Source organism: Podarcis muralis, chromosome 15 (genome assembly GCF_964188315.1).
Source record: "Podarcis muralis chromosome 15, rPodMur119.hap1.1, whole genome shotgun sequence".
NCBI lineage: Eukaryota > Metazoa > Chordata > Lepidosauria > Squamata > Lacertidae > Podarcis > Podarcis muralis.
In genome coordinates, this window is record NC_135669.1 from 45458231 (window position 1) to 45473026 (window position 14796).

Here is a 14796-nt window from a genome sequence, read left to right on the forward strand (position 1 = left end):
CTAGACACCCCAACTTTTACACGGGAAGACACCCGAGGACACCAAAACCTACATACCTATACCCGTGAAAATCTACGAAAGCATATATATTATTAATTTTATTTTAATATATCATTTTCAACAATTATAAAACATACTTTTATATCTTATACGGGCTTTTTTTACTTCCGCCAATCACATATGAAAATTTTCCAGTCTTTTCCACTTAATTTGCATTTCTTTCTTTCATTATTACATAGAAGTATCATAACTAATGTCTTTCTTCTTTATCTTCTTTGCAATATTTCATATATTCCTCCTTACAAAACTTCTTGTAGTCCTACTAGCGTAATTTGTTGGTTACAGTTGCTCTTCAAATAGTTTGTATATTTCTTCCAGTCTTCTGTGAATATCTGGTCCCGTAGGTTTCGAATCCTTCCTGTCATCTTGTCCAATTCTTTGTAGTCCATTAACTTCGTCTGCCATTTTTCTTTCATCGGTATTTCTTCTTGCTTCCTTTTCTGGGCCAACAGGAGAAAACCATCTTGTTCCCTCTTCCCTGAGACAGCCCTTGAGATAGTTGAAGATGGCTCTCCTATCTCCTCTCAGTCTCCTCTTCTCCAGGCTAAACGTACCCAGCTCCTTCAACAGTTCCTTATCAGGCTTGGTTTCCTTGCTCCTCTCGGTTGCCCTCCTCTGCGCACCTCTTTCTCCTCCCGCTGACGGTCTGCCTCTGTCTTGCCCAGGTGGGGATGACCGTCCACTGCAGGATCATGAAGATCGACATTGAGAAGTTCAGCGCCGACCTGACCTGCCGGACGTCGGACTTGATGGACAAGAGCAATGAGTGGAAGCTTCCCAAGGACACCTACTACGACTTTGATGCCGAGGCCAGTGACCACAAGCAGGAGGAGGAGTACAAGAAGAGGCAGCAACGCACCAGTGAGTCCCTGGCGCTCAGCCGGCTGTCTTGGGGGCAGCCAGGAGGGTGGGCTGTGGTCCCAGTCAGTGGGGCAGCCGGCTGTCAGCCAGTGGGGAAGTGAGCAATAGAAAGAGCCTGTTGGATCAGCCCAGTGGCCCATCTGGTCCATAATCCTGTTCTTCCAGTGGCCAACCAGATGCCCCTTACAGGAATCCCGCAAGCACCAGAGTGTTTTCCCCTCTTGTGGCTTCCAGAAGCAACTGTGGAGGCAGAACCTAGCCATTATGGCCAGTAGCCATCGATAGCCCTCTCCTCCTCCTCCATCAATTTCTCCAGTCCTCTTTTAAAACCATCTAGTTTGGTGGCCATCCCTGCCTCCTGTGGCAGGGAGTTCCACAGTTTAACTTTGCGCTGCTTGGAAGGGCTTTCTTTGACCTGTCTCGTGTCTCCCAATACCCCACTTCGCTGGGTGTCCACAAGGTCTAGTGTTATATGAGAAAAGGAGAAAGCTTTCCTCTTCCCGCTCTCACCATGCATAACTCGCACTGTGTCCCCTCGAATTCACCTTTCCTCCAAGCAAGAAAGCTCAGTGCGCTGCCACCTCTCTTCCCCCTCTCCACAGCGTACATCAAGCGTGTGATAGCCCACCCTTCCTTCCACAACATCAACTTCAAGCAGGCTGAGAAGATGATGGAGACCATGGACCAGGGAGATGTCATCATCCGCCCCAGCAGCAAAGGAGAGAACCACCTGACGGTCACCTGGAAAGTCAGCGACAACATCTACCAGCACGTGGACGTCCGCGAGGAGGGCAAGGAGAACGCCTTCAGCCTGGGGGCCACCCTCTGGATCAACACAGAAGTGAGTCCGGAGTCAGGAAGCCTGGTGGGCTTGTGGGGAAACCCACCTTGACCCCCCCCCCCCGCCTGTAACCCTCTCTGCCTTTTCTGCCCCCAGGAGTTTGAGGACCTGGACGAGATTGTTGCCCGCTATGTGCAGCCGATGGCGTCCTTCGCTAGAGACCTGCTCAGCCACAAATACTACCAGGATTGCAACGGGGGAGACAGGAAGGTGAGCGCGCACACATCTGGGCAGAGCTGAGATTGGGGGCTTCTCTTTTCAAGGAAGAAGTGAGCCATGGGCGCTCCCTGCCCCTGTGAGTTGGCACTGCCGCTGGGGGAGAGGACCTTCCCAGGGAAAAGAGCCTAACCAGTGCCCACCAGGTGAGGTCAGGGTGCCAGGTGAGGCAATGCTGACTGGGCTTCGCAGCATGTCCGAAAGCCCCTTGACTTCCCCCGGGCGGCCATTCAAGGAGGGGAGAAGCCACCCCCTTCAGAAGCAGCATTGATAGCCCATTCTCTTACTGCTCTGTCTGTCTGCCAGAAACTGGAGGAGCTCCTGATCAAGACCAAGAAGGAGAAGCCCACCTTCATCCCCTACTTCATCTGCGCCTGCAAAGAACTTCCGGGCAAATTCCTGCTGGGCTACCAGCCACGGGGCAAGCCCAGGTGAGTTCCCCGCCGCCCCCGGGACTAGTCCTTGCAGGAACAGGGGAGGTGATGATAAGGTGCCTCTTGGGGGATCACTTTCCCCCTCCTGCCCACCCCCAACAAACCCCCTTTGGCTGGGAAGCTGCTTAGGCTGGGCCATTTCTCCATCTAGCCCCATAATGTCTCCTCTGATGGACAGCGGCTCCCCAAGAAAGAGCAGCTTTCCTGATATCTTCTCAGGAGGTGCTGTGGTCCTTCTGCGTGCAAAGCTAGACTGAGACCCAAGCCTGCTGACAGGCATTTTCAGGCCAGCTTCAGGAGCTGGCGGCAGGAACTCCCTGGCCTGGCCTCTGTCGCTTTTGCCCTTCCTCAGGACAGACGTGTCTTAAGTAGTCCCAGGAAATGGGGGAGGGGGGTCCTCTTGGGTGGTGGATGGCCCCGTCTCCCTGGCCTGGGCCTCATCACTTCCCACCTTGGGATGACTCTGAGCTGGGGTGTTCAACTCCATGTCACCAGGGTGGGGGCCACTTCTCTCCCCGCAGGATTGAGTATGTGACGGTTACGCCCGAAGGCTTCCGGTACCGCAGCCACATCTTTCCCACGGTCAACGGGCTTTTCCGATGGTTCAAGGATCACTATCAGGATCCTGTGCCAGGTAATCCCAGCCCCAATTAGGGGATAAAATCGGGGGCAGCGAGAGGCTTGATGTGCATCATGGGGATGCGGGAAAGGCGGCAGCCGTGAACCAGAAAGGCCGCTTCTGACAAAATAGCATGCCCCACTGCAGGGCAGGAGACAGGCTCGATGGCCCCTCCAACGTCACCCTAGGGCAGAGGTGGGGAGCCAGTGCCCTGCCCCCCCCCCCTTATGATATTGTTTGACTCCTTCCCATTGGCCATGCTGGCCGCAGTGGCAGATGGGAATTGGAGAGCATCAGGTTCCCCCTCCGTGCCCTAGAGCTAGCCAGCCTTCTTCCTCCCTCCTCGGTTGTGAGCCTGGGGTGCTGTCAGCTTGGAGGACAGGAGGTGCCTGTTGGAACTGGGCCTCCAACCTTCTGCTTCCTGTCTCCTGCTGAGGCAGACTGGTGGGACGGCCACCCCCAGGTGGTGGTTATGGGGAGAGGAGGCCTGATGGGGCTGGCCAGCTGCTGGAGAGCCGACGGAAAGAGCTTTGCTTCCCAGCCCTCTGACTGCTGGACTGCCCTCATTCGGTTGCACGCTGGGGGGCGGGGGGGGGGGAGATGGCCCATGCGCAAGAAGACCACAGTCCACTTGTGCAGCGACTTGGTCAGATCCCCAGGCCCCGCAATTCACCTCTCTTCCCACCCCCAGGAGTCACCCCCAGCAGCAGCAGCAGGACCAGGACTCCGGCTTCCATCAACGCGACTCCCGCAAACATCAACCTGGCAGGTGAGTCCCCTCTACCGCCGCCTCCCCTGCTTTTCCCGCCTGCTCTTGGCGTCTTTGCTCACGGGCTCCGCCTCGCTTCTGCCCCGCAGACCTGACCCGAGCGGTGAATGCCCTGCCACAGAACATGACCTCGCAGATGTTCAGCGCCATCGCGGCCGTGACGGGCCAGGGGCAGAACCCCAACGCCACCCCTGCGCAGTGGGCCTCCAGCCAGTACGGCTACGGAGGCAGCGGCGGCGGGAGCAGCGCTTACCACGTAGGTGAACGCAGGAAGAGAGGGGCCGAGTGGGGCAGAGGGCGGGGACTGGGGGGCACCGGGTGGGGCTGCTCTAGACTCGTTCTTCTGGTTTTCGCGGCAGCACATCCCCGCCAGCACTCAGGCTCCGGTTAAGGTAAGAATCATAGAGTTGGAAGGGTCCCCAATGGTCATTAGTCCACACACACCCTGGCCTGCTCTTGATTGTTCATACATCTGCCTTCCTTTGGGAAGGACGGTGGCTCAGCAGTACAGCATCTGCCTTGCGGTGGAAGGTCCCAGGTTCCGTCTGGGTTGGGAGACAACCCCTGCCAGTCAGTGTAGGCAGCACTGAACTAAATGGACCCAAGGTCTGACTTGCTTCCTAGCTGGGTATCTTCTTAAAGTGTGGGTATCGCAGCGTCGCCTGCATGCGGTTCCACCGTTTTTCTTCACATTGCGTTTTCTTCCACTAAACAGAGTAGATGAAAGGGAAATCAGCCGCGGGCAAGTGAGTAGCCCCCACTCTAAAGGAATGTGCTGGGGGGGGGGAGTATGGAGGAGGCAGGCTGGACGCTAGTGAGGGGGAGAGGACGTGAAGGACGCAGCTAAGCTGCCAGCGAGAAAAGGCTTAGCGGAGGAAGAATTTGCTGAGCCGACAGGCAGGCCGGCAGCGCTTGGCCGGCTGAGCTTGCTAATCGCCCGGCAGGCAGGGGCTGTGAGTGGAAGGGCCTCTGGTCCTCCCACTGACCTGGAATTAAGGGCACCTTCCTCCGCTCTTAATCCTGGCACCTCACAAACACTTGGCAGTGCCCTGCGGAGCGCAGTCAGGAGAGGGGGCTGCCTCTCGGGCAGAGGGCTGGGGAAAAGACTTCCTGCCTGAGACTCCCCTGGAGAGATGCTGCCAGTCTGTGTAGACAGGGCTGAGCTAGATGGAGGCAACAGTCTGATTTGGTATAAGGCGGCAGCCTCTTAAATCGGCCTTTAAGGCAGAACCATGAGGACCAGGATCTTGTTACATTTTTAGGGAAAGAGCAGCAGCAGCAGCAGCTCAGGAGCAGAGCACCTGCTTCGCGTGCAGAAGGTCCCTGGCTCAATCTATTTTTACTCAGTGTTAACTGCTTTTCATTCTGAATTTTGAATGGCTGAAATTCACACTGGGACCTGCCAGTAAAGGGTGGGTTATAACAATGATGAGGGGCTGGGAATGCCCCCCAACTTGAAGCCTTGCGGAGCTGCTGACTCGGCCGAAGGCAGCCTCCTTTGACCTCCCATCTCCTGGCTGGACGCAGAGGAAGGGTGGGGGGAGCCTCCAACAGAAAAAGGCTCAGAGCCCGGGGAATGATGAGTGGGAGGAGAGGGAACAGACTGGGAAGAGGAGGTTGAAACGGAAGGGGTAACAGTGGGCAGAAAGAATATTTGACAGAGAGCAGTCCAGACACGGAGGCAGAAGAAGAAGCCAGTGGTCTCCCTCTCCCCCATGGCCTCCCCGAACCAGAAGAGGCATGAAGAGAGAGAAGCAGAGGCAGTGCATTGGCATAGTCTCAGATTGCTTGTGAGGGACCTGGTGGGGGAGGGAGGTTTAGGCAGATGTGGGAAAGCAGGGACCTCTTCCTCAGTCCCCACAACTGCCTCATAGGGGCAAGACCTACTGGAACCAGTTGCTGTGCCTCCTGAGTCCACTTTGCTTCCTTGAATAAAGAGTTAACATCACTGACGCCGTGTGATTGATTGTTCACCTGCTCCTGACAGCTGGCCGCCTGCCGCTCATGACTGTGGCTCCACAAGCTCCTTTCTGATGCTCCCACTCAGCCCTTTTTCGTCATTGGCTAATCTGTACTTTAATCTCTTTGTCTCTCTCTCTTGTCCCAGGTCTTCACGACTCCTGCCCAGCAGCCAGTGGCCACCCCACTTCTGACCCCCAGCTACTCCTACACAACCCCCAGCCAGCCCATCACCACCCCCCAGTACCACCAGCTCCAGGCCAGCACCACGCCCCAGTCCACCCAGTCTCAGCCCCAGTCCCAGCCGTCCTCCAGCTCAGCGCAGAGGCAGCAACCCAAGTGAGTGCTCTCCTTGTTTTATTATTTACTTGAATGACGTTGCATTTCTATCCCCAAGGAGCACAAGGTGATGTACATGGTTCTCATTTAATCCTCACGGCAACCCTGTGAGGTAGGCTAGGCTAAGACCCAGTGGGCTTCATGGTCCCAGTCCAGTGCTCTAACCACTAGGCCACACTGGTTCATGATGGAGAAGTGGGGAGGTTGGAGAGGGAAGGGGGAGAAGAAGAAACCATGGGGGGAGAAAATTGGGGTGGGGTGAGACAAGGAGGAAAGGGCAGCACAGTTCAGTCAATTGATCAGTTGGGTTAAAAATATTCTTGATCTTTGGGGAGATTTGTAGAACACCTGGAGAGGGAAGGCTGGATTAAAACAAGCACTTTTTCAAAACCAAAAATTAAAAACAATGGCAGGCACCTCTTTAGAAGAGACTTTCCCCCCTATGTTTTGTGTGCATTTCAGTCTCTCTCACAGACTCCTCCAAGGCAGCGCTCACCTGCTGCAGGTGCTTGCCTCACCTGAGGCGCTGGCTTCTTTCAGAGTCGTCTTTAGACAGGTGCGCGTTTTGTGCTGGTGGAGCTGATCGGCTGAGGCTCCTGCTCTTCACTGGCGCAGGAGAAACCAGATTTCTTTCAGCGGGAGGGCAGCCCCTACGCTGGGGGCTTTGCTTGCCCGCTGGGGCCAGAAGTCTAGGTTCAATCCCCAGTGGCATCTCCAGGTGAGGCTGCAAATGTCCCCTGCCTAAAACCCTGGAGAGCCATGGCTGCTGGTCAGTGTAGACAACACTGATCAAGGGTCTGGCTCAGTATAAGGCAGCTTCCTATGTCCATATTTAAATCAGCACTTAATTCAGAACAATGAGGACTGGAATCCTGCCATATCTTTAGGGCTAGGGCACTTTATTTGCATGCAGAAAGCTCTGAATTCAGTTTCCAGCAGCAGCATCTCCAGGTAGGGCTGTGGAGGGACCCTCTGCCTCGACCCTTTGACTTAGCTCTGGTGTATGTCTCTAAACCGCAGTCCTGCACCAAGAGCTCCAGACACACAGCACACTCTGGATCAGCCCAGCTTTCGAAACGCCCATTGTTCTAGGCGCATTTTGTGACAGGGAATTTGCGCGAGTAGTTTCTGAGCTCTGAGGAGCAGTACTGCGCCTAAGATTTCAGGTTAAAACTGCAGCCTGGAAGGAAAGGAGGACATTTTTCTGCCTCCCCACTTCCAGCCAGTCTCTGAAGACAGGAGAAGAAGCCCTCTTAAGGGATGGGCATTGGAAGGACTAGGCCGTGTGAAAAATGAGCATAACAGTTTAGCTGCAGTTCATTCATTTTCAGCTTTGCATTCTTGTTGTTTAAAAAAGTGCGCCTAGACATTCTGTTGTTGCTCCTGTAACTTTGGTTTAAGGTGCCCTTTAGCCTCCAGCTTTCCTCTCTCCTTTTCTAGCACTGGATTGGCCTGTTATCCTTGACCTTCTTCCTTTCTCCCCCCCTGCCCAGGTCCAGCAGCCACACGGCCATCGACTGGGGCAAGATGGCGGAGCAGTGGCTGCAGGAGAAGGAGGCCGAGCGGAGGAAGCAGAAGCAGCGGCTGACCCCCCGCCCCTCACCCAGCCCCATGATCGAGAGCACGCCCATGTCGGTCGCCGGAGACGCCACCCCGCTGCTAGATGAGATGGACCGGTAGTCCTGCTCCCCTCGCTGCCGCCGGAGACCCCCTCCCTCCCTCCCTCCTGCCGGCTGGCCACCTCTCTCGGGGTCTTTGTTTCCTTTGCACTGGACACTTGAGGCATGTGCCAGGGACGCTGGGCAGCGCCCTCCTTGTGGGTTGGAGAGGAGAGGCCCTTGTGTATATACTGGCAGCGGAGGCAGCCTTTCTGCTGGGCGGGGCGCCAGTCCTGACCCGGCCTTCCCGCTGCTCTTCTGCGCTTTGCTCTCGCAGCCGGCGTCAGCCGGTCCTCCCGCCAGCGATGTTCTCTTTTTCCGAAACCGCCCCTGGAGTGCTGGCCAGATCCGGCTGCGTGGAGGAATAAAACCTTTGGGGTTGGGGGGGCAAGGGGTTCCAGGAGAGGGGCTCTGCCAGTGACTGGGCCAGGGTCTGCTCTCTCAGTCTCTCTCTCTCTGTGTCTGTCTGTCTGTCTTTCTCTCCCTCCTTCTTCGCTCATTGCCTGTATTTGTACGTATGAAAAGGGCTTTGCTTTTGCCCACCCCCCGGCATGCCAGGGCGAGGGGGGGGGCGCTCCGTGGCTGGAGCCCATCAGCTGGCTTTTCCTTGGCACACCCTCTCCGGGACAATATTTATTCAGTTGTGTTACTTTTAAAAAAAAAGGAGACTGCAGAGTTGAACCTGGGGCGACCGCGGCTTTTGTTTGGGAGCTGCGAAGTACCGGGAGAGTGAGAGTTTTGCGGCAGCCTGAATGCCAAGTAGTGCTCCCCCCCCCTTTACCCACCCCACTGCCCCCCCTCCGCTCACTCCCAACAGCACCAAGGAATAAATAGTGTTTCTACTGAACCTTTGTGGAGGTTTTCTCTCTCCTTGCTTGCCAGCCAAAGAGGGCAGAGACTGAGTCTGACTGGACTCCCTTGCACAAAACCCAGGGCCAAAGCGGGGGCAGTGGGGAGGTTGTGTTTGAGGGGCGGGAGGGAATCTGTGGGGTAGGAGGAACTGGCTTGGGGGGGGGGGGGACTCTGGAGATGCAGGGATTTAAGTTCCTTCCTTTTCTGCCCAGTCTCCTGTGGGTGGGGGGCTGGGGACAGCTCACCAAGCCCCCGCAACTGTGGCAGCCCTGGACAAAGTGGACAAAGGCTCTGCCTCAATTCCTGAGTGGCGGATCAGGGCCAGGCCATGTCTGCCATCTCTCTCCTTCCTCCCCAACCCTTTCCCGTCCCCATGAACCTTGGGCCTGGTCTCTGGAGCTGTTCTGTGCAGCGGGGTGGGGGGCACGCTCCTCTTGCCTTGTGCTCTGGAGCCCCCACCAGGTGGAGTCCCTTTGTCGCTTTGTGGCTTGTCCTCTCGACAGTGAAATCCTTGCTCTTTGGGGAGGCTGTCTGGCTGCTCCTGGGAAGCCAGGAGGAGTCTTTGCCTCTCTAAGCACCAGCTCTGCCAGAAGCTGTTTGCTCTCCTTTTCACTCTCATATTCTGGCTGACCTCCCCCAACCCACCCCGGTTTTCTCGCTGTGATTTGCACAGCACTGGATGTTGCCACAATTTTCCCCCACCCTGCCCAGCATCCCTAGAATTGCTGCTTTCCATTTTGTTTCTTAAAAGAAACTTTCCCAAGCAATGACTAAAAAGCCCGCTGTCCCACCTCTGCCAGCTGCTCCCCATTCGTCTCTTTGGAGGGGGCTGCTCTGGCATCCCTGCCCACTTGGTCTGCCTTGAAGCTGACCGATTCTGCTCCATCCCTGCGTTTTGGGTGTGAGCCTGGAGCAGTTCCGCTGTTCCTGCAGGATCCCTGTTGCCTCATTTGAGGCAGGAAAGGGCACTCGCATCCTTTCAGAAACAGGGCATGCATCTCTGAGGACGCCACCCCAGTCTTAACCCCTGCAGTCTAAACATAAGCCTGTTGTTGAAGCCGCTGCTTTGAATTTGGAGAGGTTGCAGGGTGCTCTTTCATAGAATCGTCAGGTTGGAAGGGAGCCCCCTCTGCAATACAAGGATCACCGCTAAAGGTCAGGAACCCTGGTGTTACTGGAGTCCAATCGGCCCCAGCCAGCAAGGGATGATGGGAGTTGCAGTCCAGAGGCCTCTGCATGACCCAGGGACCTTTAAACGTCCACCCAGGGATCTGGAATCTACTTCTCTGGGAGCTTGTTGCAACGACCACCGTCTTGTGACCGGGGGTTGATTTGTGAGGGTCTTTCCTGTGGAGAAGGGGCTGTGTCCCAGAGGAAGATTGTGGGGGGTGGTAGAGCCCATTCTGTCTTGCCCAGTGCTTCAGGTCAAAATAAGACTTGAGATCGATGCAATCTTCCAAGTATCTAAATGACTGTTGTGGAAGATGAAGCTAGCTTGCTTTTGTGATTATTAAATTTGTTGGCCACTATCTTGCCCAGGGCAACCCAAAGCAGCTTAAAAACAAACAAAAAACCCACAACGGTACACTACAACGGGTGGGTGTGTGGAAATACATTTAAAACCCTCTACTCAAAGGCCCCGTTCTTGTGTTGCCACTCTCCAGACTTCTTGTGGAGGAGGGCCTCTGGTGACAATCACAGCAGGTCGGTTGATAAGCGGAGAGGCAGTCCTTGAGGTATAATAATAAAAATATTTTTTTATTTATACCCCGCCCATCTGGCTGAGTTTCTGCAGCCACTCTGGGCGGCTTCCAATTGAGTGTTGAAAACAGCACAGCATTAAATATTAAAAACTTCCCTGAACAGCTGCCTTCAGATGTCTTTTAAAGAGAAGATAGCTGCTTATTTCCTTGACACCTGATGGGAGGGCGTTCCACCGAGAAGGCCCTCTGTCTGGTTCCCTGTAACCTCACTTCTCACAATGAGGGAACCGCCAGAAAGCCCTCGGAGCTGGACCTCAGTGTCGGGGCTGAACGATGGGGGTGGTCCTGAGCCGTTTAAGGCTTTATAGGTCAAAACCAGCGTTTTGAATCGGGGCCCAGAAACTAATGGGCAGCCAGTGCAGTCAGCCCAGGGTCATTGGTATATGCAATGCTGAATACGGGGTTCTCAAAGAGGCTGTGGTCATTATTACAATTTATTACCCTCCTTTCACCCAGAGATCCCAGGGTATTAACAGTTCAAAACAACTTGCAATCTCAGAAATAAGGCAAGACCTTTAAAAAAAAGAAGTATGCATCATCTCAAGTGTCAAAAGCCAGGTTGTAGACTGCAGCCAGCAAAGCTGTAGTCCCAAACATACCAGCTGGGGCAGATGGGAGATGTTGTCTGGCAACATCTGTATGGCACCAGGTTGTTGGAAACTACCAAGCAGCTACTTCCCATCTATTTTTGTATTACAACTCCCATCAATCCCAAACATGCAAGTCAAACAGGCTTTCTGCTGCTCTGGAGGGCAGGACCCAAAGTGATGGACTCAAATGACAGGGAGGGAGATTCTGACTCAACATTGGGAAGAACTTTCTGGAGGGAAGAGCTGTTCCCCAGTGGAGAGGACTCCCCGGGAAGGCAGTGGGCGCCCCTTCCATGGAAGTTTCTAAGCAGAGGTTGGCTGGCTATCCATCGCGGATTCTTGAGCTGGATCCCTTCATTGCAGACGGTTGGATTGGGTGGCTCTCTGCCCACTCTGCAATCCTATGAAATGCCTTCACAGCATCACAGGTGTGGCTTCGAGAGCTCAGGAAATGTCTAGCAGCAGGCAGCAGCAGCAGCATCTGGCCATGTCCTGCTTAATTCCTTCCCTCTGCATTCATTTGGGGAGAGTGGATGTTTGTGCTCTTGTTAACTGGCCGGCAGTACGTCCCAACCTACTAGCAGTCTTAAATGGTGCCTGGGTATTGACCATTTTCGAGCACCATGGCTCTGATCCTTGCTAGCGATGCCATGAAAAGGGTTTGGGGGTGAGTACCTGGTTGTGCCCTGGAGGTAGATGACAGGGGAAAGAGTTCAGAACAGCTACCTTTGTCCCTCTGAGAAGGTTCAACCTCCTGGCCACGGTGTCCTGCCTCCCCAATGGGAGAACCACCCTCTGCTCACCCTAGTTTTAATACCCATGGTTTAAACTGCGGAACTCCCTCCCACAGGAAGCAGCGACGGCCACCAACCTGGGTGGCTTTAGAAGTTTTATTAGACCATTCCCTGGAGGAGAGGACGATCGGTGGCTCCAACAAGGATCGCTTTACTCTGCCTCCACAAATGGAGCCAGGGATACTTCCGAATCCCAGTTGCTGAAAGCCACAGGAGGGGAGAGTTGCTCTTGTGGGCATCTGGGTAGCCGCTGGGAGAACAGGAGGCTGAGCTAGATGGGCCTGATCCAGCCGATTCTTACTGTGTTCTCTGTGTGAGCTGACAGGTTCACCCTTTGCCTACGGCAGGAGCCGTATCTGGTAACAGCTGTTTGACAGTGGAACAGTCACCCTAGAGAGGTGGTGGAATCCCCTTCCTTGGAGGTTTTAAAGCTGAGGTTGGACGGTCACCTGCAATGGATGCTTTAGTTGAGATTCCTGCATTGCAGGGGGTTGGACTAGATGACCCTGGGGTTCCCTTCCAACTCTACAATACTACATTGGCTCCCAGTACGTTTCCGAGCACAATTCAAAGTGTTGGTGCTGACCTTTAGAGCCTTAAACGGCCTTGGTCCAGTATACTTGAAGGAGCATCTCCACCCCCATCGTTCTGCCCAGACACACAGATCCATCGCTGAGGGCCTTCTGGGGGTTCCCTCCCTGCGGGAAGCCATGTTACAGGGAACCAGGCAGAGGGCCTTCTCGGTAGTGGCGCCCGCCCTGTGGAATGCCCTCCCACCAGATGTCAAAGAGAACAACAACTACCAGACTTTTAGAAGACATCTGAAGGCAGCCCTGTTTAGGGAAGCTTTTGATGTTTGATGCATTACGGTATTTTAATATTTTGTTGGAGTGGCTGGGGAAGCCCAGTAAGATGGGCGGGGTATAAATAATAAATTATTATTATTATTATTATTATTATTATTATTATTATTATTATTATTATTATTGACATGTACTAGGGAGTCTCTGTATTGCAGTGGCGCTCAACTGGAAGTATTTGCCTCCCTGCTCAGAGTGGCTCTTCAGAGGTGGTTGAGAAACCCAACAAGGTGGGAGAGTGAAGACCAGATAAACAGGGTGGTGGGAAAAGATGGGGAAAGGCTCAGGCCCATTAGGAAGGGTTCTGGCTTGGTGGTGGGGCCAGAGCCCAGGGGTAAGCCCTGCCCGAAAGCCTGGAAGGCTTCTGCCAGTCAGGGATGATGGGAGTTGTAGTCCAACAACATCTGGGGACCCACAGGTTGAGAACCGCTGGTTTAGACAATGCTGGGGTGAATGGACCAATGACCTGACTCCATGGCAATTTCTTGGATTCCCAATCAAATCACCCCTTTATTCAGACCATGAGGCCTGGGAACTTCATTTTGGGCGGGGAGTGCCACAGCTCTGTAGCAGAGTATCTGCTTTGCATGCAGAAGGTCCCAGGCTCTGCCCCTGATGGCATCTGCAGTTAAGGCTGGGACAGAGCCCTGCCTGAAACCCTGGAGATTCATTGCTGCCAGTTGATGCAGACAACACTGTGCTGCCAAGGAGGCTTTGGGTGCGAATCCTGACAACTCTAGGGTTCTGAAATTCTAGATGGAACAAATCTGACTTGCTGGAAGACAGCGTCCTTTGCAACCAGACAAATCTTTGGCTGCAGGTCCCTAGGGAAAGAAGGAAGGCCTGGAAGCAGAGAAACTGTAAATCAAAGGTGTAAAAATGCTGGAAATTTGAGAGCATGGGCTTTAAAGGCCGCTCCTGTTGGCAGAATCTCTTTCCTTTCTTGTCTGGGAGCAGCAACCTTGATTTCCCCTTCGTGTCCAGAACACCAGTGGCCTTTCATGGAGAAGCCAGAGAACGCGAGGAGTGCTCAGCAGGCAGACCATTCCTACCCAGAGCCTCTCAAGGAAGGGATACCCATTGGCCTCCACCTGTGAGCAGTCAATATCTGGGGAGGCAGACCCCCTCCTGAAGCGTGGGGAAATGAGCCAAACGTGCCTTTGGTGGGCCTTTCCAACTCTTCGATTCTAAGGGTCCCACCACATCCTGAATACACTTGGTACTTGGTGCAGGATTCTGCAGCCCGAGAACCATACCTGGGTCACAACACCCAAAAAACCATGTTCTGGTCCTTTAGATTTAGCTAAGGAGGTCACAAAGGATGAGATTCACAAGCTCCTTTATTTTTCATCATAACATCATAGAATAGGAAGGGACTGTCTGCATTGCAATCCCTTGATGCTAAAGAACTCCCAAGTCGAAACAACATTTTAAAAAATAAATAAAAAATTCCTTCCAGTAGCACCTTAGAGACCAAGTTTGTTATTGGTATGAGCTTTCGTGTGCATGCACACTTCTTCAGATACACGAAGGCTCATGCCAATAACAAACTTTGTTGGTCTCTAAGGTGCTACTGGAAGGAATTTTTTTTTAAATTGTGTTTCGACTATGGCAGACCAACACGGCCACCTACCTGTAACTAGAACTCCCAAGTGTTCAGGGTCAAGCTGCTTCTCTCTACCTGAGGACTGACTGACTGTCCTGGAAGAAACAAGCATTTCTGATCACTTACTCTCTTTATTTTTCAACCAACTTTATTTTTCTACAGCATCAGGGTTAGGGAGCCTTGGTCCAAACACCTGGGGAGCAACATCAGGTTGGCACCAACTGGGCTTGGGGCTTGAGCCCTAAGGCCTTCTGCCTGCAGATCAGCTGCTCTGCACCTCTGTGCCCCCTTGGCAGAGCTATTGGGGTTTTGGGAGGTGGTCTTGTGTCCTGTTTTGCTTCTGCCACCTGGCAGATGAAATCCCGCAAAATGCAAGCAAACGGGTGCCAGTTTGCACGACTTGGCAGGATTTCATTCTCGAGTGCATGTATAGACTTCCTGGGGTGGGACACTTGGTGCCAGTGGACTTTGGCAGGCAAGCACCTTTTCCCTCGGCTCCTCCAGACCCCCCCCCCACTGATGTTTCCCTGCCCTCCCCTGGAGGGGAGCACACAAGTAAAGTCAGGGTCTTTGGG

General features: G+C 53.9%; 1 protein-coding gene across 1 annotated transcript in view; it reads left to right on the forward strand.

Moving 5' to 3' along the window:
- The window catches only part of SUPT6H (SPT6 homolog, histone chaperone and transcription elongation factor), a 41268-nt gene extending 32665 nt beyond the window's left edge, over positions 1-8603 (forward strand). The window contains exons 29-37 of the mRNA XM_077919897.1: positions 726-921; positions 1524-1762; positions 1859-1972; positions 2285-2409; positions 2934-3046; positions 3723-3800; positions 3890-4056; positions 5908-6098; positions 7592-8603. Of these exons, the coding sequence (XP_077776023.1) occupies positions 726-921; positions 1524-1762; positions 1859-1972; positions 2285-2409; positions 2934-3046; positions 3723-3800; positions 3890-4056; positions 5908-6098; positions 7592-7778 (1410 nt within the window). The 3' untranslated portion in view covers positions 7779-8603. The remainder of the gene's footprint in view (positions 1-725; positions 922-1523; positions 1763-1858; positions 1973-2284; positions 2410-2933; positions 3047-3722; positions 3801-3889; positions 4057-5907; positions 6099-7591) is intronic.
- The last annotated feature ends 6193 nt before the right edge of the window (positions 8604-14796 follow it).